Source organism: Panthera pardus, unplaced genomic scaffold (genome assembly GCF_024362965.1).
Source record: "Panthera pardus isolate Hobbes unplaced genomic scaffold, ASM2436296v1 HiC_scaffold_13, whole genome shotgun sequence".
In the NCBI taxonomy this organism is placed as follows: domain Eukaryota; kingdom Metazoa; phylum Chordata; class Mammalia; order Carnivora; family Felidae; genus Panthera; species Panthera pardus.
This window is the reverse complement of record NW_026526688.1, coordinates 202,417,142-202,443,693: the sequence shown is the minus strand read 5'-3', so window position 1 is coordinate 202,443,693 and position 26,552 is coordinate 202,417,142. Positions and strand designations below refer to the sequence as shown.

Here is a 26,552-nt window from a genome sequence, read left to right as displayed (position 1 = left end):
CACAGCGTGGAGTCAGCCATGGCCTTCATATTTCTGAGGTTTACGTTTCAGGATTCGTTTTTCCAGTATTATTATCGATAGCATTTCCGACGTTATGTGTGGCCTTGTGGGTTTTCTTCTCATAATCTCAAGGGAATAATTTGACTTTATGACGTGGTTGCTGGTGCTTTACCGTGAGTACGGAAGGACGGCTTTCCGCGGTGTGTCGGCCTGGGAAGGGGGCTTGTGTGAGGAAGGTCACGCCCTTGGGGGGCGAGGGCTGACGGCCCAGGCCGGTTTGCCAGAGTCCGCGCTCGCCTGCCCGTCTGGCCAGATGGACGTGTAAAAACCGGACACACAACGGTGTGTGGTTTTACTATTGGAAACGTACCGATAAGGTGCCAGGATACAGTTCTGGGGCGTTTCTGCCCCAGGACCCGCGATGGTTTGAAACAGCGAGAAGCCCCTATTCCAAAACCCCGGGCTGTCAGAGGACAGGCCCTTTTTCTGGGGCAGAAGGCCATCCGTCCCTTAGCTGGGCCCTCAAGCCTTCCAGGTCTGAGACCCACGAGGTGAGGGGCTCAGAATGGGAGGGGGTCCCCCATCTTGCACGCGGGTTGGGGGGTGAGGTTTCGGGGGGCCTGGCGCTGGGGATGGGCCGTCAGCCGCGCCTTTGGCAAGAGCTTCCTCGAGTCCCGCGCTCGGGTCTCGGCTGCCTCTGCGGAGAGGACCCGAGTGCAAGTCTGTCTCCGCGCTGGGCTCCCAGGACTGAGCCAGGGAGGGCGGCGGCCGCCACTGAGAGGAGCGTGTGCGGCCTTCATCCTGCCGCGGAACCCGAGCTGCGGGGTTTGGTCCCGCGCGTGGTGGAGGCCGGGGGAGGCCCAGCACCAGTGCCGTCGGGCCTGGCCTGCACCTGCTCTCCAGAGCTGGGCCCCTGCTGTGACCGGGACGTCCCACAGGGTTGTAGGGTGTCCCCGCGGGCTCCTCGGTCCCGCCCTCGTCGGCTCCTTCCGGCTTCCGGTGGGCGCGCGCCCGGATCCTGTCCTTCCTCAGCTGCTCCTCCCGCCTCCCTCCTTCCCCGCCTGCCTGCGTCTCCCCGGAGCCCTCCTCCGACGGGCCCGTTCTGTTCATCCGACCGCCTGTCCTTCCGGGACCCCCCCCTCACAGCCTCCTGCTGCCTTCCTACCGGCCTGTTCTGCCCTTGCCCGACTCGTCGGGTCTTTTCCCTGGTGCCTTTGAGCGGCCCCCCTCCTCTCCTCCGCTCTCACCCACTGCGGGCGCCCTCCTGGCCCCTGCCGTGCCGTCACCCGGGCACCTGTCACCGTCACCGGGAGGGGCCCGGTCCCCGCGGCAAGCGGAGGTGCCAGAGCGGCCTGGCGCGGGCCGGTGTGGCTTGTGGGCGATGCACACCGACGGGCTCCCAAACCGGGTTTCTCCAGCGTGTTATTAATGATGCCAGACGTGCCGGGATTTGTTGTTTTCGAATGAAAAGGATGATGACTTCCGCAGAGCCCCGTGTCCCCGGCCTGCCCGGCTTGGGCGGGGTTCACCCAGGAAGTGGGAGCAGAGCTCCTGACTCACTGAGGTGTCTGGTCGTCCTCGGACGCCCACACTGGGAGCCGGGAGCCCCTCCGGAGGACCTGGCGGCTTGTTCCTCAGACGACAGGCCTGCTGTTGCCCGACTTGGTCATGAGGCTTCATTAACTCATGTCTCTCTCTCTTTTCTTTCAGTCTGCAACTGTATCTGATGGTGGTAAGTCACAATTTCTGATGTATATTTTTATTATTTTTATCGAGTGTTTGTTCACATTGTGAAAGTGTATTTGCCATTGATTCACTCAGAAGAGATGTTTTCCTTGCTTTTCCCCGTCCTCTGGGGGAGGGTTTTGGTCAGGGCTGACTTGGGGGAACTTCCCATGGCTCCCTGGTGACCGAGACACGAGTTCTGGAAGCCGTTTATTGCAGAGACATGTTAGGAACCTGACCTTGAGCGGGTGGAGCCCTTGCGGCCGTCCGGGCGTTGGCTGCAGCACGTCTCCTCCCACCTGTGCTGACAAGTTAAAACACGCCGTCTTTTTAACCAGCGAGTGAAGATTTCAAAGCTCTTGCCGAATTTGAGCAATTCTGGAAATTCGGGTGAGACTGAAGTGCGATACGTTCCCTTCTTAGGAACAGCCTAGTGGGTGAGTTGAGGCCTGCGGGCTGGACAGGAGGTGAGAGCCCTCTTCCCGCCTCTGAATAGCGTGTGGGAGCTCCGTCACGGGTTCCGTCCAGAAAGGAGGTGGCCGGGCATGTCCCCTCCCACTGGCAGTTGCCCTGCTGTGACCTTATCATTTTTGCTCCGTGGTGGTTCCCTGTCGCTCGTAAGACTCGTAAAGTCCTTATGCTCACAAGCCGTGTGTGTGTGTTTTACATGTTTTAAGGAATCTATTCTTCTGTCTTTGGAGAGTTGGATTTATAGCTTATCGAAAGGTCTCAGCCCTGTGTTCTCGCTGTCTGCTGGCCGTAGGTCTGACGCACACAAGCAGCAGGAGCCGGACGGCCGTGGGGCCCGAGGTTGCCCCGGTTTTGCCCGGGAGACAGAAACGAAGCGTGGTTTTCTCGACGCTTTCTGTTGTCCCACAACTGCTGGCTTTGGTGGGGTGGCGGGCCCTGGACGGGGCTGCTGGCGCGGAGGGCAGGTGGGGCCGGGAGCCGCCGCCGGTCGCGGGCACGCGCGGAGCGCATCTTGAATTACAAACGTGCTGATACCTGAGGTGGAGACCATGGATCCTGAAGGTTGTGTTTGGGGATTGATTCATTTTAATAAAAGGAATTACGTTCCCTTTTTCACACACGGTGATAGTCATGCCATTTAATCGGTCTTCAGCTGGGAGCAGGAACCATTTCCTTAATGAAAAGAAAGAGGACCGGTAACCAAATCCAGGATAAAAGTGGTTTTTATAAAATTCCCTTTCTGCTGTTCCAGTTTATGCTTCCCGGTAGAAGATGCTCGTTTCTGCAGGAAACTTACACACGTGAGAAGTTCAGTTTAACCGTAAATACGAGGCCTGATCGGGCTGGGACACTTTCCCCCCGTGAGCAGTGGGTGTGGGGGCCCTGACGTCCACTCAGTGTTTACGAAGCCAGGCCTCCCACGTGGGGGGGGGACCCCTGACCTGGGGTCCGGTGTGTCCTTGCTAAGGAAGCAGTGTCCTGGCGGTGGCGGGGGGGGGCCCCCTCTCCGGGCCCTGTGGGCCCCAGCGTCTCTGGGGATGGCCCCCGTGCCCCGCGAGGCCCTCTGCGGCAGAGGTGGGTAGGGAAGGGCCCACTACTTCTTGAGCACGCCCCGAATTTCAGGAACTGCACCGACAGCCCGTGTGTGTTTTATTTAGTTTTTCATACTTTTATCACTTTTCCACCTTCGATTCTCTTCCGAGCGTAAGAAGAAAACGTTTCTCATTGCGCTCGCGGGCTAGTTCTAGGAGCTCCAGCCCCACAGTCTCCACGGGAGGGGGGCAGGGACTGGGGACCCGGTCTGGAAAGCACCCCGTTCACAGGTTAGGACGGTGTCCACGTGGACACCCCGCGTGGCTCTGGTGACGGGTGAGTCACTCACTCGGAAGCACCGGCAGTCGCGGCTGCCTTCCGCCTCCCGCGGTGTCCCCGCGTCTCCCTGTGTCTTACAACCTCTCACCATCTAGCTGTGTGGCTTTATTTGGAGGAAGTTGGACAATGCTGTTGTGCGACTTTTGGCAACTTGAGTGTCACCCGCTTTCTCGGAAGGAGAGGGGCTCATTGCTGCCGGCAGCCAGAGACCGCCCTGTGAAGGCAGGGCTGGATGGAGGCCAGCCTCCGTGGAGGGCACGCCAGGACCTGGGGTGAGTCCGGGGGCAGATTTGGCCTCGAGGAAAGGAAGAACATTCTAGCATTAAAGAGAGGCTTAAAAATGTAATGACCCCCCCCCCCCCCCCCACACCTTGGGAAGTTATTCAGACACTTGCTCACAGAGGAGGCCCACGGCCCAGGAGCAGAAGCGCGGACGTGGCGGCCGTGGGCCGGTGGGAATGCGCGGGCCTGCAGTGTAGACGCGAGCGGGGCACGTGGGCCTCCCGTCCTGGGCCACGGAGCCCTGCGGCTTTATTGTCACAGAAGCTCGCTCTCCTGCTTTCTCTCTCTCTTTTTCACTCTGTACCAGGCAGCTTTGCCAGGAGTCCCTGCCCACCCGACTCCTACATCCTCAGAAGGTCAGACCGCGTTCTGCCCTCCCTAGATGTGCTTTCGCGGTGGAGAGGCGCGGCGTGTGAGGGAGCCGTGCGAGCGCCCCCACCCCGGGCACACGGCGGGCTCGCTCACTCGCTCGCTGCGTCACCCGCGCGAGCCTCCCACTTCTCCCCTCTCCCAGCGTGCTGGTCCCAGAGTCTCAGAGACCCCTTGGGGGCATGTCCCCTGCCGCCTTCTCGTCCCTGCCCTGCATCCCGGCCCCAGGAGGCTGCGGCCGCACCCCCTTCGCCTAAACTGCCGTCCCTTCGAGGTTTGCTCCCCTCCCGACACCTCACTGGCCCCGCTCCCTGCCTGCTCAGAGCTGGGGTGGTGGTGACCCCGTCCTCCCGCCCCGGTCTCACGTGTCCCTCAGACCCCTTGTATGCCAGTGCACTCCGGGTCCCGTGGCAGTGCCTCTGAGAGGCCTGGGCCGCTGCCGGCCTCCCCGTGAGACCAGCCTGGGCTTCCTTGCCGCCCGGCACTGCTGACGAGGGCCGTCGTGCCGGTCACTCCCCTGTGTCACCGTACGGCCTCCGCGCCGTGGGCCCGGTGCCATGCACGGTGGGCGGTGCAGAGGGCGTCTGAAGGAAGGCGTTCACAGGACACGCGGGTGCGGGCCGGAGCCCGGGTTGGAACAGTGGCTTTCAGAGTTTTCCCTTCGTGGCGAAAGCCTCCGGTCACACAAGCAGACAAGCCAGGAGAACCCCGTTCGATAGAACGCCAACGCAGACGGCTGGTTGAGGCTGTGGCCTCCCTGGCGCTGGTGGGCGTCTCCTACCCAGGCGCCGGCCACACGGGGCAGGTCTGGGCCATCCCCTTTGTCCTTGTCCAGAAGCTGCCATCCGTCACCCCTTACTGACAAAGACACACTTTTTTTTTTTTTTTAAGGTTATTTACTTATTTTGAGAGAGAACACGAGCAGGGGAGGGTCAGAGAGGGAGAGGGAGAGAGAGAATCCCATGCAGGCTCGATCCCACGAACCGTGAGATCGTGACCTGAGCCGGAGTCAAGAGTGAGACGCTTAACCGTCCGAGCCACCCGGACACCCCCGCAAAGACACGTAGTTTTGAAGTCACTTGTAAACTCCATGCCATAAACTAATAGCACTTAATTCTGCTAATTTTGGTTATTCTCTTAACATCGAAGCTGGAACCTTTTTGAAACCAGAAATAATACCAGATGAAAGCCATGTGATCTTTAATTCTTGTTTGCTTTCTGAATGCAGATGGCCTTTGATTTTAAGCCTGCTCTCTTTCCTGTTTTGCTGTCCGCCCTGTTCAAGCACACACCAAGCAAGACAAGCCATAGGGCGGCAGGAAGGTAGCGGGCGTGTCCCCGGAGTGGCAGGGAAGGCCGAGCACCGAGCTCCTTGCCACCAGGCCGCTGAGGAGCCCCACGTGGCCCGAGCCTATGGCACTGGGTGGGCTTTGTTGCCCTAAACGCGGACCTTGGCTTTGCCAACTGCCCTGCCTCAGTCCTTGGAGCTCAGTCGCGGGGACACGGGGAGATGTCCCCTGCCGGTTAGTCCCTTTGTCACTGGTGGCCAAGAGGCTGTGCAGCAGGTTAGGATCATTTAGTAGCTAATCGGAGTGAAGTGCGGTTAGAGGTGCCATTACAAAATATTTTTTTTTTATGATTTTTCTTTATTTTTGAGAGGCAGAGAGAGACAGAGCACGAGTGGGGGAGGGGCAGAGAGAGAGGGAGACACGGAATCCGAAGCAGGCTGCAGGCCCCGAGCTGTCAGCACAGAGCCCGACGCGGGGCCCAAACTCCCGAACCGCGAGATCGTGACCTGAGCCGAACTCGGACCCTCAACTGACTGAGCCACCCAGGCGTCCCTAGAGGTGCCATTTTTAGCCCGTCACTAGGGTTACACACGGGAGGGACCTTGGGCCTTGGGAAGGGTGCCGTCTGGAAGGAGGGCTGCCTGTTCAGGCGTCACGTCCTCGGCCACGCTGGGTGCCTGGCCTGTGTGCGTTCTGGCACGTCCCTGTTACCAGTACCCACACTGCTCAGGGGCTTCTGGTTTTTCTTTCCAAAATTATCTCGTTTTTATATTTCCCAGCTTTATCGAGGCATGGTTGACAAATAAAAATTGTATGTGTTTAAGGTGTGCGATGTGGTGAAATGACCGTTACAATCGAGATAATTAACGTGCCCATCACCTCACGTGGTTCCCTCTGTGTGTTGGCAGGCGGGGGGGCGGGGGCGAGGACCGTAAGATTGACTCTCTCGGCAACTCTCAGGTGGACGATACGAGCCTGTGATGTGTGGTCACCGTCTGTGCCTTAGATTCCCAGAACTTACTCATCTTTTAAGTGAAACCCTGTCAACCTTGGCCAACGTCTCCCGTGTCCCCTCGCCCACCACCATTCTGCCTCGGACTCCACTGGGCCTTGGACAGCGTGGGTTTGAACCGCGCAGGCCTGCTTAGGTACAGGGTTTTTTTCTCAATAAATACAGTACAGTCCTGTGAGCGTATCTTCCTTATGATTTTCTTAGTAACAGCTTCTTTTCTGTGGCTGACTTTATTGTAAGAATACGCATCTCATACATACAACATATGAAATGTGTATTGTTTACGTCATCGGTGAGACTTCCTGTCAACAGTAGGCCGTCACTAGTTAATTTTTTGAGGAGTCGGAAGTTACGCGCGGATTTTCGGATTTTCGACTATGTGGGGATTGGGGTTAGGGTTAGGGCATCCCAACCCCCATGCTGTTCAAGCATCATGTGTATGTTATTATTTTTTTTTAAGTTTATTTGTTTACTTAGAGAGCTAGCAAGCTGGGGAGGGGCAGAGAGAAAGGGAGAGAGAGAATCTCAAGCAGGTTCCACACTGTCAGCCCAGAGCCCGACGTGAGGCTCGAACTCACAACCCGAGCTGAAACCAGGAGTCGGGCCCCTGACCGACTGAGCCAGCCCGGCGCCCCATCAGGCGTCGGCTGTATTTTAGATCCACGCACAGGGGAGAACGCGCAGCGGCTGCGTCTGGCTCGTCTCACGCAGCGTAATGTCCTCTGGGCTCGTCCGTGTGTCTCAAAGGCAGAAGTCCTTCTTTTTCGAGGGCCGGGTGGCGTTCCACCGCGTGGATGCCCCAGCGTTTCCTTATCTCTTCGCCTGCCTCGAAGGGGCGCGGTTGGCCTGCGGACGGACACTTGTTTCCGTGTCTTGACCACGGCGAGCAGCGCTTCAGTGAACGTGGGGACGCGGACATCCGGTTTCAGTCCCTCGGACAGGTACCCAGCGGTGGGGTGGTTCTAGAGTTCGTTGCCGGAGGGTCCTCCATCCCGTCCTCCACAGTGGCCGCACCGGTTCGCGCTCCCCCTGGCGGCGCAAGAGGGTCCCCTTTCTCCGCGTCCTCGCCAACCCCTGTGGCTTCTGGTCTTTTTGATGATAGCCACTCCGATGGGGGTGAGGTCATCCCTCGCCGTCGTTTTGACTTGCGTTTCCCTGATGATGAGTGATGTCCTGCACCTTCTCACGCGCCTGTTGGCCGTCGGCGGCTCTTCTTTGGAGAAGCGTCTGTGCAAGTCCTTTTTTTCTCCGGTTGTTTGTATCTTTTGTTGTTGAATCGCGCGAGTTGCGTGTATTTTTTGGCTGTGACTCCTTTACCGGCCGTGGTCTGCGAGTCTTCTGCGGAGGGGCTCGTGAGCACGTGGCCACCACCGGGCGGATCAGACCGTCAGCCTTGGCATTTTCTGAGCGAGGCGCGGGGCCTGGAAGAGCCCGGGGGGCGGCCCGGCTGGAGCCGCGCACGGTGAGGGCCGAGGAGCCTGTCCCCAGGGAGCCACGCTGTGTGTCAGCCGTGCCTGTCACGGTGCACGCGGTTCCGCTTCCGTCTTGGTGGCCGCCCCATTAGGCAGGTGCAGACGTGCGTCAGAACAGGTGAGTCGCTCGCGTGCCCTGAGATCACGCCCCCTGCGGCTGCACACGTCGACACCGGTGAGCCGCAGGTGGTGCTCCGCCAGGGAAGCCGGACCCCGGAAACAGACGGCGACCCGTTTAGGCGAGAGGCTGGGAGAGCTGGGGCTCCAAGAGGGAGGACCGTGTGTGGGATCACGGCAGCCGCGTGGCTCGGAGCAGATGTACCCGACTCCGACGCCACGTCTCTCCTCCCAGCCCCTGGCATTTAATACCCACTTTATTTTCACATATTCCATCCTTGAGGAAAACGACCTTTTGGGGTAAAATGAGACATGTGTATTATAAATACGTTAAGTCATTAAAAGAAAAGCAACGGAGAAAACGGTTTTGAAAGACCAACCCAAACCCGGCAAGCCTGAAACAGGCGAGTGTCCCCACGGGTGTCCCTACAGACAGCAGCTGAGGCAGGTGGACAGGGCGCCAGACACGCCAGGACGCGAGGGCGGATCAGGGCTCTCCGGGGGTGTGCCTTCAGGCAGGCAGGACCAGGCGGGGGGCGCTCAGGCTGCTCGGTGGCTCAGACCCGGTGGGAGGCGCGGCTCGCAACTCCCTCCCTCCTCCTCTGTTCCCACCTCTCCTGGGTTCCTAGCCCCAGGGTACATTTCGCCGGCAGAATGCGTAGCTATAACATCATAATTGGGGCCCGTGGCTGTGAGCTGCGGTTGTGTGTGGATCCTGTATGGACAGGGGGAGAGGAGTGAGGGTCCCGTGTGGATGGGAGGAGGGAGAGGAGTGAGGGTCCCGGGGGGAGGGGGGAAGGGGAGAGGAGTGAGGGTCCCATGTGGACGGTGAGGGGAGAGGAGTGAGGGTCCCCGTGTGGACGGGGGGGGGGGGGGGGAGAGGAGTGAGGGTCCCGGGGGGAGGGGAAGGGGAGGGGAGAGAGGGTCCCATGTGGACGGTGAGGGGAGAGGAGTGAGGGTCCCGTGTGGACAGGGGGGGGTGGGGGAGAGGAGTGAGGGTCCCGTGTGGAGGGGGGAGAGGAGTGAGGGTCCCGGTGGGAGGGGGAGAGAAGAGTGAGGGTCCTGTGTGGACGGGGGGAGGGGGGGGGGAGAGGAGTGAGGGTCCCGGGGGGAGGGGGGAGAGGTGTGAGGGTCCCCATGTGGAGGGGGGGGAGAGGAGTGAGGGTCCTGTGTGGACGGGGGGAGGGGAGAGGAGTGAGGGTCCCGGGGGGAGAGGGGAGAGGTGTGAGGGTCCCGTGTGGAGGGGGAGAGAGGAGTGAGGGTCCTGTGTGGACGGGGTGGGGGGGGGGGGAGAGCAGTGAGGGTCCTGTGTGGAGGGGGAGAGAGGAGGCCCACCCTCAGCCCTTCAGCCAGCCTTCTCAGTGTCACTCTTTTACTGGGTCTCACTGGCAGGTTCCTGAGCCCACAGGCTCTCTTTTCCTCACGTTTCTGCTTCATCGAGAGTCAGTCTGTTCTCACCATACTTAAAAGGCAATTTGGTTGCAAAAGTCTTTTTTCCTATGACATTAATTTGATTTTCAGGCATAACTTTTCTCTTTTTTACTTTTTATTGGTTCTATAATAGTATTTCTTGATCTTGTCCTCAATTTGTTTTATCAGTGGTGTTTTCTCTCTGTTCTCTCATAGAACAGGAAGAGTTTTAACATTGTTTAGGTCGTGTTTCCTTCTGGACCAAACTTTGTCTCTGTCTCTTGCATGTTATATGTCTTCCCTCATCCATGGGCACATCCATCCATCCACCCACCCACCTGTGTATCCATCCATCCATCCATCCATCCATCCACTCAGCCATCCATGTGTCTTTCCATCCATCCACCCACCCACCCGTATATCCATCTGTCTTTCCATCTATCCATCCATCCATCCATCCATCCATCCATCCATCCATCCATGTGTCTTTCCATCCATCCATCCATCCATCCATCCATCCATCCATGTGTCTTTCCATCCATCCACCCACCCACCCGTATATCCATCTGTCTTTCCATCCATCCAGCCAGCCAGCCATTCAGCCATCCATCATCCATCCATTGGTTTTTCCACCCACCCATCCATTTACCCATCTGTCAATTCATCTTCCCATCTACTTAGGTCAGCAGGCCCCCGTGACCTGGATCGCTGTTTTCCGGCAACGACGTTCTCAAGCCCAGAGAGGCTGCAGCACTGAGTCTCTGTATCCTACCCGCGCCCCGCCCCCCCCCCCCCCCCCCCCCCCCGCCCAGGCAAGATCCTCGGTGCCAGCGAGGAATCCACCCCCAACGGTTTATGCTCGACTGTCCCCAGGTTCCCCGTTATCCTGCCTTACTGAGAATGTTTGGGGTCTTGTTGCGTCACCTCCTTTCCCAGGACAACTGCTAGGCACTCAGGGGTGGGCCAGGCATAGAACCTGTCACAAGTGTTTTGGTTTTTTTTTTCTTTTTTAATCTTTCCTTGGCTTTTTTACCCCTCCTTTTTTTTTTTTTTTTTCCTTTCTCCTGTTTGAAGCTCATGGCAGGAGACTGCCTCCTCCTTTGGTTGCTGTTGTTCAGTTTGTGTCTGATTTTCAATCTGCTGCCCCACCCCTCCCTGGAGGTGTGTGGGAAAGGGGAGCCTGCGGGCCTGTTCCACCTGCCATACGTCCCTGGGGAGCTGCCCTGTGCAGGCTTGTTTTGTTTCTAAGTAGAACTTTGTTCTATAGAACAAAGTTAGGAAATGAAAGAGGAAAGTATGTTGCTATAGATGAGAGTTTTACAATCCTCCTTCTCACCTGCTCCCCTGGACGGGTGGTGAGGGACTTGGGTCTGGCCACTCTGTCTCCAGGGCTCAGCGAGGGACCCACCCACCCCTGAAAGTTTGAACACACCTGATGAGGGCTGATCACAGCTCACGGGCTGTCCGTGTCTTTCCAGGCTCTGTCCCCTCCTTCATCCCGGCTGGACACCCAGTGAACGATGGTGGGTGTGGCCTAGATCAGACCCAAGGGAGCACCCCCATTTCCCGTCTCTGGGGCCTCTCCTTCCTCCAGCTCTCCTTGTGGCTCTTCCTCGAGGCTCTGAGTTCCACCGGCTTCACATTCATAGTAAACTTTGGTGTCCAGGAGTGACTCTTCCTGTCTCGGGTGCTGGGATTTGGAGAGCCTCTGCCTTGACCTCTTCCTGCAACTCACAGACAGACTCCCTGTTGCTTGTGCTTGTTCCTGGAAAGAAGTGGCGCCTCCTGTGAAACTCCACACGCGTCTGGATCCCGTGACGGGTGCTCCCTGGGCTCCTGCCACGTGGAGCCGCACGGCTCCCAGGCCGCCCTCTGGGCACGTCCCCTCCGTCTGTGTCCTGTCTTCTCCGCCGTCTGGGGGATCGCGGTGCAGGCACAGAGCGTCAGGCTGCTTGCGAGCCCTGACAGGAGGTGACCCCTGCCGATAGAGTGACTGGGGGCTGACCTCCGAGCAGAGTGCTGGAATCTTGAGTGTTTGTGGCCAGGGGAACTGTGGTCTATGAAATGATGGACGAGAAAGATGTAAAAGGTTTCAGAGGGATGCCGTGTGTTTTTGTCCAGTTTCGGTGGATTCCCACTTTCCTCATCAGAAAGGCGGTGCAGCCTAATTGCACATTTTTCAAAACTGTTTGCTAAATAGAAGAGCTGAAATGTTAGTTTGTAATTTGCTGTGCGAGAGGGGCTGTTTTAACCAGAGTTCTTTATTTTGGTTTAATACATCACATTCCTTATGGTTTGTTTTAGAACTGAAAAATTATACCCAGAATAACAGAGTGTATTTATAGGGTATGAAGTACTAAGTATTTGTAAGCACCAGTCAGACAGTAGATTTTAGTTTCGGGGAAGCACGGGGACTTGCTTTCTGCCGAGATGCCTTCCAGTGTGCTCGTTGCCTTCAGTCCTGCGAGATGTTTGGAGAGCGTTTTTATTAGTAATTATTTCTGTTGTGATTTTTTTTTTTCCCAGCAAACAGAAGTTCAAAGTTAATAAAGCCAGGGAGCACATACCTGCCTCCCCGAAGTGATACATGTTACCATTTGGGCATATTTGCTTTAGACCTTTTTTCTCAAGCATGAAAATCACAGGGGAGGCCCCCTCCCCGCCCCCCAACCCATCCATTCCTCGTCCTCCCCGAGAGGCCCTCCCTGGAAGCAGGCGTGTGTCCTTCCTACGCCAAGGAAATGGATTACTTCGATTCTTGGTGGAAAACGCCTCTCTTAGGAATCTGCGGTGTGAAAAGAGTGGAGTGTACGGACCGGACCGTTTCAGTGAGTCCTCTGTTCCCGCCAGGGGATGGTTAGCGCTTCTGGGCCACTCAGGTTCTGCCTCTTGATCTGGGAGCTGGGGCTGCGTTCCCTCGTGCAGATCTGACCGTGCACTTGCGATTTGTGCATTTTTCTGTGCGTGCTACACTTTCATAAAGAGTCTGCTGAAGAATATTGTTTGACATGCTGGAGGGCTTTTACCAAAGGACTTTCAAAATGGTCTAAAAATTCTAGTATGTTCACTCTCAGAATATTTATAAAGTTGCTGAGAGAAAGTATTTTATAGATTGCGTCAGAAATTTCGCTAGAATAATGTAGAGGAAAGTTTTGGGGGCCCCCGGGTCGCTCAGTCAGTTAAGCATCCAACTTCGGCTCAGGTCATGATCTCAGTTTGTGAGTTCGAGCCCCGCGTCGGGCTCTGTGCTGACAGCTCAGAGCCTGGAGCCTGCTTCAGATTCTGTGTCTCCCTCTCTCTCTGCCGCTCCCCTGCTCACACTCTGTCTCTCTGTGTCTCTCAAAAATAATAAACGTTAAAAAAAAAAGTTTAAGTAGACCCTGAGGGCCCTTTTCCCAGGGGCTCTCCTAGTAGAGTAGTTTTTGTGCAAATTGGGAAAAGAACCCTTATCTCTGTGGTAGATAAACTGTAAGAATATAAAGTGTATGGTTCTGGGCATACCACTTAGAAAGCTTTTAAGATTTTCTCTTTATCACTGGTTTTCAGCAACTTAACTAGGATAATTCTTGAGTTGGCTTTGTGGGGATTCGTGAGGATCAGGTATTTCCTACTTGAATCAGAAGAACATTGGCCCCTTGAGCTTTTCCTACTGCCGTGGAGACATGTGCATTTTCAGCCCTTCTTTTTCTCTCCTATGCTTCACCCTTTGTAGATTCTTTAGCTCTGTCTTTAAGCTCACTGGTCTCTTCCACGGTGTCTAATATACGCTAATGCCATCCCGTGACCCACCCGCTTCAGAGGCTGTGTCTTTGCCTCAGCAGCGCCCCTGTCCCTCCTACAGCCCGTCATCTCTCTCCTCGCTGCTTTCCTAGCACCCTTGAGCGTGTTTGCAATATCGCTACGTGTCTTCACGTCCTTGGCTGCTGACTCACCATCACTGTCGTTCCCAGGTCTGTTCTGTTGCCTGGTTACAGGTCACATTTTTCTGCGTCTTCACTTGTCTAGAGATTTTCAGCTGTGTGCTGGGTTTTGTTGTCTTCCTTTGAAGAGTGTGGAAGTTTGTGTAATGGGCAGTTAAGCTATTTGTGGGTTGGTTTGATCCCTTTGAGGCTTCTTTTTAGGCTTTTTTAGGGCAAGTCTAACGTAGCTTTTATGGTAGGCTCTGTGAGCCATACTACTTAAGCCTAACACAGGCGGGGTCTCCTTCGAGGGGCAGGCATCCCACAAGGACACAAGGACTGGCTGGGACTCGGAAATCCCCCAGCCCTGCGGTCTCTTAAGATGGTCTCTTAAAAATTCTGAACAGAACTCAGACCATGACACTTTCTTGCACAAGGAACTTCCGTGATTTCCCATTACCTGTAGGGCAACAGCTGCCCTCACAACCCAGAACGAGCGGGCGGTCATCACCCCAGCCCTGTCCCCGCTGTATCCAATACCTGGCTCAGTCTCGGGCACTTGGAACAGCCAGTGAATGAGCGAGCACCTAATTCTGGGATCCAGCAAGCTTTGGCTAGCTTCACGTGCGTGTAATATTCTGGTAGAATTTAGCGGCACCGGAGTGAACCAGTGACGTGGATGAGGAAGCCGTGCCCTGGCTCTACCGCGGCGGGACCCCTGTGGCCGTCCTAACTCCTTATAACTCGGCTCTGCCGCCCGTTTGGGGGACATCCTTTGTGGCCAACAGCACCCAGTTGTCTCCAGGAATTAGCGCAGGGGACCCCAGAGGCCCCGGGAGGCGCCCTTCCTCTGACCGGAGGTCTGGCGGCTGCGCTCGCGCTTGCCCGCGGAGCAGCGTGTGGACAGGAGGCCCGTGACGGGTTGTCCCGTAGCTTCGGCTCAGGTGTGTTGGCGCTCGGCCTATCCCTAGCGCTAGAAGCAAATCTGTGTGCCTCTCGCTCGTCCCGGTTCGTTGGTGCTGACAGGCTCCTGTGGGTGTTTTAAGTGCAGCTGAACCCGACGGTCCTGACACGACGTCCTGTTTCCCCAGCTCTACGCAGGCCTCCCTTCGAGTTGGCTCACGTTAGTCAAGCTCCGGCCACTGAGGCAGCAGTGACTTCTCTTCAAGAATTCGCTGTGGAGAGGGGCCGTCATTTGGGAGGAAAGGGTCTGCCCCAGGTTGGGTTTGGCCGGAAGAGGAAGGCGAGGAACCAGGGCCCCTGCCCCGTGCCGCGCCCGGTGTGCCCTCGGCCCTCTCTGCCAGCTTCCCTCACGCTTGGCCTCCCCGTCCTCAGACCCGTGTTGTTTCAGGGCGCACCGCTGTCCCCTCCTGCAGATCGTGTATGCCGGTCCCGTCCCCCGGTGCTGGGGACACGCCAAGCACAGATGCACGGTTACTGCCCCCCCCCCCCCCCCCCCGCCTGATAACATCCGCTTGGAACACAACACAGGACAGTCACCTATGAGAGTTCCCCGTTTTTTCCCCCCTAACAACAAGTCCCAAAACTCAGTCTTGGCCAATTTGAATATATTAAATGTAGATAACAAGTCTAGAAAGGAAAGCCGATGACAGGGTCTAATGGGAATCACTTGTTTCATCGTACCAAGTTACATTTGGCATTAAGTGGTACTAATCGGGAAAGTCCGCTTTTCCTTCTCTTCTCCCGCTTCGCGATTTCGTTTCATTCAGACGCTTCGGATGTGTTTCTGTGGCAACTGTTCTTTAAGCCGTGAGAACTTTCTGTTGGAGAATCAGCCACATGCTGCAGGTGCGTCGTGGCCTGAGGACTTTTCACAAAGTGAACACACTGTGTCACCAGCACCCGGAGGCCCCTCGGGCCCCCTTTCAGTCCCTGTGCCCAGCGCGGACCATTAGCCCCACCGCTGGCCCCCTCGGGAAGCGTTGCCTGTTTTGAACCTAAACACAACGCAGCCCCGCGTTGCGCCCTCCCCAGCGCCCGGCTCCTTTCATTGAACTTGAGGTTCGTGAGTTTTGTGCGTGTTGGGCGTGTCAATAGCTGTGCGCTCTCCTCACCGCGTGGCGCTACCTTACGAGCACGTCACTGTCCACGCACCCACGGGACCGTCAGTGGTACCCGAGCGGGTTCTGACTGTTGGCTGCCGCCAGGGGCTCTGCTGTGGCGCCTGCGTGGGCAGGGCTCACGGATGACACCCGGGGCGGGGGGGGGGGGGAGCGGTGGGCGTTTGTGTCGTGGCACGCTGGGTCGCGGTGCTGGTGCGTACCAGGCGGGACACACGGTGTCCCCAGACGACTTTATGGCGTGTGTGCTGACCAGCACGTGTGGGGTTCTGGGTGTTTCCCCCCCCACCCCCCGCCACGCTTCACGTTGTTTATTTCAGCCCTTGAACGGGGATACGGGCACCGGATCGAGGTTGGTTTCCGCTTGTGGCTCCCTGGTGACTAACGAATCGAGCACCTTTCACATTTTTGGCCGCTTGGATATCCTCTTTGTGAAGCGCCTGTCAGGTTGTCTGCCTTTCCTTATTGATTTCTAGAAAAATTTTTAAAATATATTCTAGAAATACGTTTTGTGTTGAGTTTACGTGTGCAGGGAAGCCCCTCTCCACAACGCACCTGATCATTCCCCTAGCAGAGTCTTTTCGCTGACCGGAAGGATTTAATCTTGGGGCGCCTCGGTGGCTCAGTCGGTTAAGTGTCCGACTTCAGCTCAGGTCATGATCTCACAGTTTGTGGGTTCGAGCCCCATGTCGGGCTCTGTGCTGACAGCTCGGAGCCTGGAGCCTGCTTTGGATTCTGTGTCTCCCTCTCTCTCCGCCCCGCCCCCCCCCCCCCACTTGTGCTCTGTCTCTCTCTCTCTCTCTCAAAAATAAATAAATGTAAAAAAAAAGATAGATAAAAATTAAAATTAAAAAAACTATTTTTTAAGTTTTTAATCGTAATATCAATTTTATCGTTTTTCCTTTCTGGTGATGCTTTTTCTGTCCTTTTAGAGCAGGCCTTGCCCTTCCCCTGACCATGAGGGTAAAACCATTGTTTTAGTGTTTCACACGGAAATCTCGGATCACCGGGAACCAGTTCCTTCCTTGTGCCCAGTGCGAGCTAGGGGCCGACACTCCTTCTCCCCCGCCCGAGACCCAGAGGACCCAGCCCCACGTGTGGCCACGCTGCTCCTCTCCTCACTGAACCGAAGCTGCACCCTTATCAGGTAACCATGTATCTGCGAGTCCGTTTCTGGCCCCTGCCTTTTGTTCCAGTGGCCTCTTTGTCTGTCACTGGGTTGACGCTTCCTGCTGTAATTACTGTCGCTCTCAGTGCGCTCTGAGACCTGGGTCGTAGTCTCGTCTCTGCGTGCCTCCGGGGTTGCTGTGGCTCTCCCAGGCCCTTCTCATGTTCTTGCAGGGTTTGGAGCCGACCTGTAAGCCACTGGCGGTCTTGGTTTTGGGGTCGTCTTCACTTCTGTCCGAGCTGGTTGGGACCTAGCACTTCGGGAGTCTGTGTGTGATGCTTTCGCTGGAAATGTTACTAGAAAGCCACAGACAGCCGTTGACATTAAGACAGCTGGGCTTAAGAGAATTGTTTTGCAACTATCCACTTGTGAACTTCAGTACGTAGCCACTTACTGCTTTGCCCCGGCAATAAATACTAAATCTGGTCTGGTTGATTTGTCTTTTAAAAACGACTTCTTTTAGATGACTGGCCCTTTGAATATCTTCAGCTAGGATTCATTGAGATGATTTCAGGCTAATGCGTCACCCTCAAATAGATTCCATTGTCCAAAAGAAGGTGAGGGAGAAGTCTGCAATGTTCGTGACCTTTCGAGGGTTTGCACGTAAGGTGACCTGTCACATCAGAGGAAGGCCGGTGGGAAGGCCATACCTGCCTCTGGGTAACTGGCAAACTGTGGTCAGGTGTGATGCCGGTTGGGGAGGCAGGGGTGTGGGGCCCGGCCCAGCCAGAGGTCGTGTGGCCAAGCAAAGCCGAGCCTGAAACCTGAATTGGGCTTCGCCCTAGTGCAGGTTCGGGGAGACAGGAGGAGTCAGGAAAAGCCGAGAAGGGGCAGCTGGGAGCAGCGGGAAACCTGAGAGAATGACCACCGTGGAGGGGGAGTGGAGTGAGGTGAGAGGGTCCCAAAGCCGACCCCTGGGTTTCCGCTTGGGTGCCCGCGGGGATGACCATGGCATTTGCAGGGACAGGAAGGAGTGGATGGGGAGAAACGGATGGGGGGGGCGGTGGTGATAACCAGGGTTCTGCTTTGGACCCGGGGTTTTCGAGATGCTCATCAGTTTCCAAGGGGAGATGTTGTGTATACAGTTGGATACGCGAGTATAGACTGCAGGAAAGCTGGGCCTGGAAACACATTTGGGGGTCACCGGTGTGATGGTGGGATTGAATGCCTTGGTAAGCTTGGAAAATTAAAGATGGTGCAGGGAAGAAGGGTCTCAAAGCTTTAGGCCGAGTGGGGCCTGGAGGGGTGAGAGGCAGCGGGCCCCCGTCACTGGCGGTGTGCCTCAGTTCTCCCATCTGCACAGTGGGGTCCTGGGACCAATCTCAGAGTTCTCGTGAGCGTCAGGGGAGTTAACGCACGCGGCTCACTGAGAGCAGCACCCGGCGCGTCATCGGGAGCTGCCTTCATTAGTGCTGCTGTGGCCGTTTGGATCGCATTTCGGGGTCATTGAACATTGGAAGGAGACAAAACTGCCCGGAGGGGCCGGGCAGAGGAGGAGCCTCGGACAGGTCCTGAAGACGATGGGAGATCAGTGGGAGAGAAAGCCTCAAACGGCACACACTGTCCACTCTCCACCTAGCTTGTTAAAAGTCCACCTTTAAGACAACACTGGCAGATTGAAATACTTAAATGAAAGATCTAACAGGCAGATACTAAGGGGAAAGAAGCTGGTATGACAATATTAATCTCAGACAAAATGATTCAAGGTGGAAAAAAATATATAAGAAGAACAAAGAGGGGCTCCGTGCGCCACAAATAGGGCATCTCCTTCATAAAGGAAACTGAGATGGGACCGCAGTACAAGTGGACAGTGCTCCCAGGGGGGCGCCTGTAACATGCCTTTTCAGAAACTACGAGATTAAGCTGATTAAATAAAAAACAAAACAAAACAAAACAGTAAGACTACAGAGTATTTGAATGAGAAGATGGAAAATAAAATCTAACGGGCATATGTCGAACTTTATACCCGATAGAAAAAATACTTTTTTTGCGAAGGTGTGTGAAATAGTCACCAAAGTTGACTCTGTCCTATGCCAGAAACGTAGTTGCTACGAACTTTAAAAATATTTATAGCCTACAGAGCGCGTCTACTGACAGCAGTATAATTCAAAAGATGTCAATCACAAAAAGACAACAAAAAATAATCCAGACACTTGGAAGTTCAAAATTTTACTTCCAGATAATCCATGGGTCGAGGAGAAAATTAAAAGGGAAATTACAGTACAATTTAGAACCGCCCGGAGATCGTGATGCTCCATATTGACAGCAGTGGGACATAGCCAGAGTGGTTTTCAGAGAAAACTTCCTAGCGTTAAATGTATATATTGTAAAAATGAACAGTTAGAAAGTACAGGAGCTGATCTTTCGGCATAAGAAGGGAGGAAAACAGAAAAGAAAAGAAATGAAATGAAGGTGAAGGAAATAATCAGGCAGAAACTAACCATTTATCCATTTAGCAATTATATTTTGAGCTCTTCCTTTCTCCAGCCTTCCTCTAAGACCTGTTCTGAGCCCTGGGGACACACTTGTGAACAAAACAAGATCCCTGACTTCGTGGGGCTTAATTACATTTGGTGGTGGAACATCACAGGCACAGGAACAGATCGCGCTGTGGGCTGTGGTAATCGAGTGAAGGAGTCAAACCATATGACTATCACAATAGAGGCTAGAAGAGTATCTGATAGAATTGCCCACTGGGATTTTTAAAAGTCACACTTGACAGTTAAACATCAGAAACATCCCATTAGAGCCAGGAATAAGGCGAGGATGTTCCCTGTCTCAGCAACTATGTGGCATTGTGTTGGGGATTCCGGCCAACACGATTAGGCGAGAAGAGGAAATAAAGTCAAAAGACTTGGAGAGGAGGAAACCAAATGATCATTATTCTCGAACGATATTAGCATCCAACTAGAAAACCCAAAGCACATCAATGTGCTTGGCCAGACCTTTTAGAACTAATGGAATTAGTTTCTGTTAGAGAGATAAAAACTAGTAGCTTTCCTAAACAATATACATTGTTTCTATGGGGATGTGTATATGTTGGTAAAAGCATTAAAAATATTGGGAGGAATCAACCTCAAATTAATAAGATGGGTTTTCTCTGGGGAGGGGAGTTAGGGCCAGGATTTTAGGTGATGATTAACAGCGATTTTATATTTATGTTTAAATTTTTTAAAGGAGAAAATCAATCGTGCATTAAAACCGCAAGATGTATGTAATTGGAAGTTACGTGCCTTTTAGCCTGTACCGTAGCACTAGCTCATATCTGGGACACACGACCCACTTATTCAGCCAGTATTACTGAGTGCCTCCTGCGCGCCCGGTCCTGCTCGTCACGATGCTCGGCCAGCAGTGGCGTTCTCCCAGTATCCCTGCGGTCAGTACATGGCTCTTAGCGCAGTTTCACACAAGGTGAGCACCTTGCCCAAGCTGGGAACCGGGCAACGTGAGCCCAGGGACCACCCTGTGCCTCACCACACCTGTGCCAGGTGGCGCCGGGTCGGAGGCCCCTGCTCCTAGGATAGAGCTTGCCACAGCATGGGCCTCCAACGAGTATCTATTGAATGAACGAGAACCAGGGGCAGCCCATTTACCTCCTGTTCATCTTCGCTGTCCCCACCCGGCTTTGGGAAGAAAATGCAGAGGGTGGGCTCCCGTATGGTGGAGGCCCGATCATCTGCTCGTCGCATAGGAGGGTCAGGCTTCACGGGTCCCTATGGCCGGCCTGCGAGGTGGGCCCCTCAAGTCTCTAGCACAACCCGCTGGAAGACAGAGTGCTTTTGCAGCCCTGGGGCCCTGCCCATCAGCGGTCCCCACTGCGGAGGAGGGGCAGGGGAGCGCCGGCCTTCTCTGCGTGGACTTGCTAAGGCCCCCAGGGAACACGGGACCAGCGTGGTGACCGGGTTTGGGGAACGCAGTTTTGGACAAGTGACTTTTTAAGTTTGATCGTTTTCTTTTTCTTTTTTAAAAAAGTTTAAATCCAAGTTAACATATAGTGTAATAGTGATTTCAGGAATAGAACTTAGTGATTCATCCCCTACATATAATACCCAGTGCTCATCCCAACAAGCGTCCTCCTTAATGCCCATCCCCCATTTAGCCCATCCCCCCACCCACAACCCCGCCAGCAACCTCAGTTTCTTCTCTGTGTCCCCCTCCCTGTTTTTATCTTATTTTTGCTTCCCTTCCCTTATGTTCATCTGTTTTTTATCTTAAATGCCTCATATGAGTGCAGTCATATGATATTCGTCTTTCTCTGACTTATTTCGCTTAGCATGATACCCTCCCGTTCTATCCACGTAGTTGCAAATGGCAAGATTTCATTCTTTTTGATTGCCGAGCAATACTCCGTTGTATATATAATACCACATCTTCTTTATCCATTCATCTCTTGATGGACATTTGGGCTCTTTCCATACTTTGGCTATTGTCGATGGCGCTGCTATAAACGTGGGAGTGCATGTGTCCCTTTGAAACAGTACACCTGTATCCCTTGGATAAATGCCTAGTAGTGCAATTGCTGGGTCGTAGGGTAGTTCTGTTTTTAATTTTTTGAGGAACCTTCATACCGTTTTCCAGAGCAGCTGCACCAGTTTGCATTCCCACCAGCAGTGCAAAGGAGACACTCTTTCTCCGCATCCTCGACAACATCTGTTGTTGCCTGAGTTGTGAATGTTCGCCATTCTGACAGGTATGAGGTGGTATCTCGTTGTGGCTTTGATTTGTAGTTCCCTGATGATGGATGATGTTGAGCATCTTTTCATGTGTCTGTTGGCCATCTGGATGTCTTCTTTGGAGAAGTGTCTGTTCATGTCTTTGGCCCATTTCTTCACTGGGTTATTTGTTTTTTGGGTGTTGAGTTTCATAAGTTGTTTATAGATTTTGGATATTAACCCTTTATCTGATGTGTTGTTTGCAAATATCTTCTCCCATTCTGTCGGTTGCCTTGTTTGCTGATTGCTTCCTTCGCTGTGCAGAAGCTTTTTATCTTGATGAGGTCCCAACAGTTCATGTTTGCTTTTGTTTCCCTTGCCTCTGGAGACGTGTTGAGTAAGAAGTTGCTACAGCCAAGATCAAAGAGGCTTTTTCCTGCTTTCTCCTCGAGGGTTTTGATGGCTTCCTGTCTTACATTTAGGTCTTTCATCCATTTTGAGTTTATTTTTGTGTCTGGTGTAAGAAAGTGGTCCAGGTTCATTCTTCTGCATGTTGCTGTCCAGTTTTCCCAGCACCACTTGCTGAAGACACTGTCTTTATTCCATTGGATAGTCTTTCCTGCTTCGTCCAAGATTAGCTTGCCATACGTTTGTGGGTTCATTTCTGGGTTCTCTCTTCTGTTCCATTAATCTGTTTTTGTGCCAGTACCATGCTGTCTTGATGATGACAGCTTTGTAGTATAGCTTGAAGTCTGGGATTGTGATGCCTCCTGCTTTGGTTTTCTTTTTCGAGATTGCTTTGGCTATTCGGAGTCTTTTCTGGTTGCATACAAATTTTAGGATTGTTTGTTCTAGCTCCGTGAAGAATGCTGGTGTTACTTTGGTAAGGATTACATTGAATGTGTAGATTGCTTTGGGTAGGATCGACATTTTAACGATATTTGTTCTTCTAGTCCATGAATGTGGAATGTTTTTCCTTTTTTTGTGTGTGTGTCTTTTTCAGTTTCTTTCATAAGCTTTCTATACTTCTCAGTGTATAGATTTTTCACCTCTTTGGTTAGATTTATTCCTAGGTATTTTAGGTTTTGGTGCAATTGTAAATGGGATCGATTCCTTGATTTCTCTGCTGCTTCATTATTGGTGTATAGGAATGCAATCGATTTCTGTGCATTCATTTTATATCCTGAGACTTTGCTGAATTCATGAATCAGTTCTAGCAGTTTTTTGGTGGAATCTTTTGGGTTTTCCATATAGAGTATCATGTCATCTGAGAAGAGTGAAAGTTGGACCTCCTCCTGGCCGATTTGGATGCCTTTTATTTCTTTGTGTTGTCTGATTGCTGAGGCTAAGAATTCAAATACTATGTTGAATAACAGTGGCGAGAGTGGACATCCCTGTCTTGTTCCTGACCTTAGGGGGAAAGCTCTCAGTTATTCCCCATTGAGGATGATATTATTGTTGGGTCGTTCATATATGGCTTTTGTGATCTCGAGGTATGCTCCTTTTATCCCTACTTTCTTGAGGGTTTTTATCAAGAAAGGATGCTGTATTTTGTCAAATGCTTTTTCTGCATCTATTGAGAGGATCATGTGGTTTTTATCCCTTCTTTTATTAATGTGATATATCACATTGATTGATTTGCAGATATCGAACCAGCCCTGCATCCCAGGAATAAATCCCACGTGGTCGTGGGGAATAGTTCTTTTACTGTATTATTGGATCTGGTTTGCCAGTATCTTGTTGAGAATTTTTGCATCTACAAAAATTCATCAGGGATATTGGTCTATAGTTCTTCTTTTTATTGGGGTCTTTGTCTGGTTTTGGAATCAAGGTAATGCCGGCTTCATAGAAAGAGTTTGGCAGTTTTCCTTCCATTCCTATTTTTTGGAAGAGCTTCAAGAAAATAGGTTTTAACTCTTCTTTAAATGTTTGGTAGAATTCCCCTGAAAAGCCATCCGTCCCTCGACTCGTGTTTGTTGGGAGAATTTTGATTACTGATTCAGTTTCTTTACTGGATATGGGCCCGTTCAAATTTTCCATTTTCTCCTGTTTCAGTTTTGGTAGTTTATGTGTTTCTAGGAATTTGTCCGTTTCTTCCAGATTGCCCATTTTATTGGCGTATACTTGCCCATAATATTCTCCTATTATTGTTCGTATTTCTGCGGTGGTGGTTGTGATCTCTCCTCTTTCATTCGTGATTGTATTTGATTGTTTTCTTTGGAAACCATAGAACAGGCATGGCTATTACATTGTGTTTAGTTTCACGTCTGCCATGCCACCTTCGTCAAAGCGATGGGAAATCATAACTGCCCTGGAAACCCCCAGCTATGGCCGCACAGTTTATGCCTGACGTATGAAGTAGGACGTTTCCTTCGTCTCCGTATGGCCTTCCTTGCTCTCGCAGGAGCGGTCCCTAGGTGCTGCCTCTGATGAAGGACATTTCCTGCCTCAAGCCTCCTTCATGACTGTGTATCCTGGAGGCTTCTTCCTTGAGGGCCAGCCCTCCAGCCCCAGGCCTTTTGGGGGAGGTACCCTCGCCTCATCTCTACCTGCACCGCCTTGGTGCAGGCTTGGGGCTCCTGGCGGTGCCTTTAGTATCCGGTGTGGGCGGCCCTACCCTGGCTGTGGGGACAGTTTAGCAGCATTTTGGGTCTTCCTCACGGAGCTCCAGATTGGGGGTCCCTGGGCTTCTGCGTCGGGCAGTGTGCTGTAGACAGGGACAGGATGTGGCCGGGAGGTGTGCAGTTTATGTGTGGCCGTTGGGGCGAGCGAGAGAGAAGGCTGCCTTCGCGCAGTGTACGTGTCTTACCCGTTGGAACGGAGGGAATTACTTTCACAGAGAGTTAACGAGTGAGTGAGTGAGTGAGGCACAGGGTTTAGGTTGAAACCAGCGGAATAAATGCATTTGATTAGGGCTAATCTTTGGGAAATGTCCCGTGTCCCTTTTTGGGGGGTCCTGGAGGCTCCCTGTGGTCAGATGCCACCTTCAGTCTGCCAGCCACGTGTGGTCGTCGCGGGTGGCCCTGAGACCGGAATCCTGAAAATTCAGTGTGACGGGTGACAAGAGGCACCCGTCCCCGCCTGTCGCCTCACACTTCCCACACTGACCCTTTTCGGTTACTGTTCTGCCCACTCGTGTGGCCTCGTGAGCTCTCCCGGCATTTCCCCCCATCTGCTTGGCATTTCACTCTCCAGAAGGACTTGTGTCATTTCAGACGTGGAAAGTGTGCCTGCTCTGCTCTGCCAGAAAGTGATAAATCCGACTTCGGGTACTGACTGCAGGATAGACTCAGAATTTAGATTTCGGCTCTGGGCCCACGTGTCTTCATGCCCCTGAAGTTCCATAAGAATCGCGGGGCTATGCGATCTGGCTGTGGTGGCACGGGGGCCTCGCCGTTGGAGGGCATGCCTGTGGTCTTGGCCCTGTCACTGGCCACCGTCAGGCAGGCCACGGGGCGTCTTCTGACCTCAGCAGCTCTGTTCGTAAAATGGGCCGATTGAGTTAGAGCAGTGATTTCTAGACCTGTCTTGAGGAAGCGCTGTAGGTTCCAAAAACATTTTATTCTGATTATCAGTAGGGCTCAGTCGTTACCGGCAGGAGTTTTCCTGAAGGAGAGGAGCTGTGCCAGGCGGAGCAGAATGGGGCCTACCTGGGGTCTGCCCCACCTGCTGTCCTCTGTGCCCTCTCCCTTCCTCAGCCAAGCCAGACCACCCAAGAGGACTCTGTGTGCGGTTTCTTTCAGAAAAACGGCCCTGCTGCTCTACATTTGTTGGCAACTGGGGAATGAAGTGAACACCCAGGTCCGCAGGGTGGCCGTTGTGGTGGGGATGATGTGACAGACTGGGGTGTGCGGCTGGTGGGGACGGAGCTAGGGTGGGAAGAGAGGGCGGGGGGCGGGCAGGCAGCCCCCCACCATGCTGCCACGTCTCCGTGCACAGGTCAGACAAGTTCCAGAATTCTAAATTCAAGCTGGTCTTTTGTGTTGTTGGAAGTGGGCTAATAGAACGTAGCTTATTTAACAGTATGTCAGCTCCACTGCGTTTTCAATGTTTAGATACACAACACAAAGTCCTTTATTTGTGCTTTGGCCCCAAACCCTGCAGATGCTATTTTCTGCCCCAAGGAGAAAATCAAGAGGCCTCCGAGCCCATCCGGTCTACCCCATCCCGCCACCCAGAGACGGAAGGACTGTCCTGGGGCCCGAGGCTCCCCCCAGGTTTCCCCCTGCAGCTGAATGTCATGGTTATAAGTGACCTGCTGGCAGGCGTTCTCAAGGCCTGGTGGCTTGAAGATGGACAAGTTCACTTGGTGGTCAAGCTCAGGCCTTAAAAGGCAGGCGACCCGATCGTAAAACACAGTGAGTTTTACGCCTGAGATTGTGCATATCTAGACGTATCGTTTATGTAAAAAAGGATTACAAAGAGGGACCCTAGTTAGCGGGTTTGGTTTTTGCGCTGGTAGGAGTTAGTCGTTCTTGAACTGTCTTGTAGAGACGGTGCAGGTGTATTCTGGGCCCGAGCAAATGAGGAATATGTCCAGGACAATGGGAGCCCAGCCCCCGCTGCTGCGGAGAGGTTAGAACATAGTATATAAAATATGTAAAGTGTAGGAAAGGAGAGTGCGCTCGGGGTTGGGTCAGAGTTGGAGGTGCCCGTATGAAGTCACGGCTTTAATAGGTGCAGAGATAAAGGCAGAGACGCCTGTATATCAGTGTGGGCAGGTGTGGTCCGTTCCCTAGGTGTGTCCGCCGCAAAGTTCTAGAAGCAGTGAGCCTGCCAGTGGAAGCGAGTACCCCTTGTGTGCAGATCTCGGTGCCTAAATACCACTCTTCGGTACAGGGAACCAGCTGTCCTTTTTTTTTTTTTTTTTGATGTTTTTATTTATTTTTGAGACAGACAGAAAGCACAGACTGGGGAAGGGCAGAGAGAGGGAGACAGGAACTAAAGCGGACTCCTCACTGACGGCAGAGAAGCCGACGCGGGCTCAAGCCCATGAGCTGCGAGATCATGACTCGAGCTGAACTCGGACGCTTAGCCGACTGAGCCACCCAGGTGCCCCAGGAGCCAGCGATCCTTGAAGCGAAGCCTCAGTTGCTGGGCAGGAGCAGGGCAAGTACAGTGAGCCTGGCCCAAGGTTTTGTTTGTTTGATGTAAAGTATATTTATATTATTTATTTTGAGAGAGCGAGAGCAGGGGAGGGGCGGAGAGAGAGGGAGACAGAGAATCCCAGGCAG

General features: G+C 53.4%; 1 protein-coding gene across 1 annotated transcript in view; it reads left to right on the top strand.

The window, feature by feature from the left end:
- RGS12 (regulator of G protein signaling 12) overlaps positions 1–26,552 on the top strand; it is a 119,586-nt gene that overhangs the window by 62,768 nt on the left and 30,266 nt on the right. Inside the window, 1 exon segment of the mRNA XM_019453817.2 lies at positions 1,711–1,732. Within this exon segment, the coding sequence (XP_019309362.2) occupies positions 1,711–1,732 (22 nt within the window).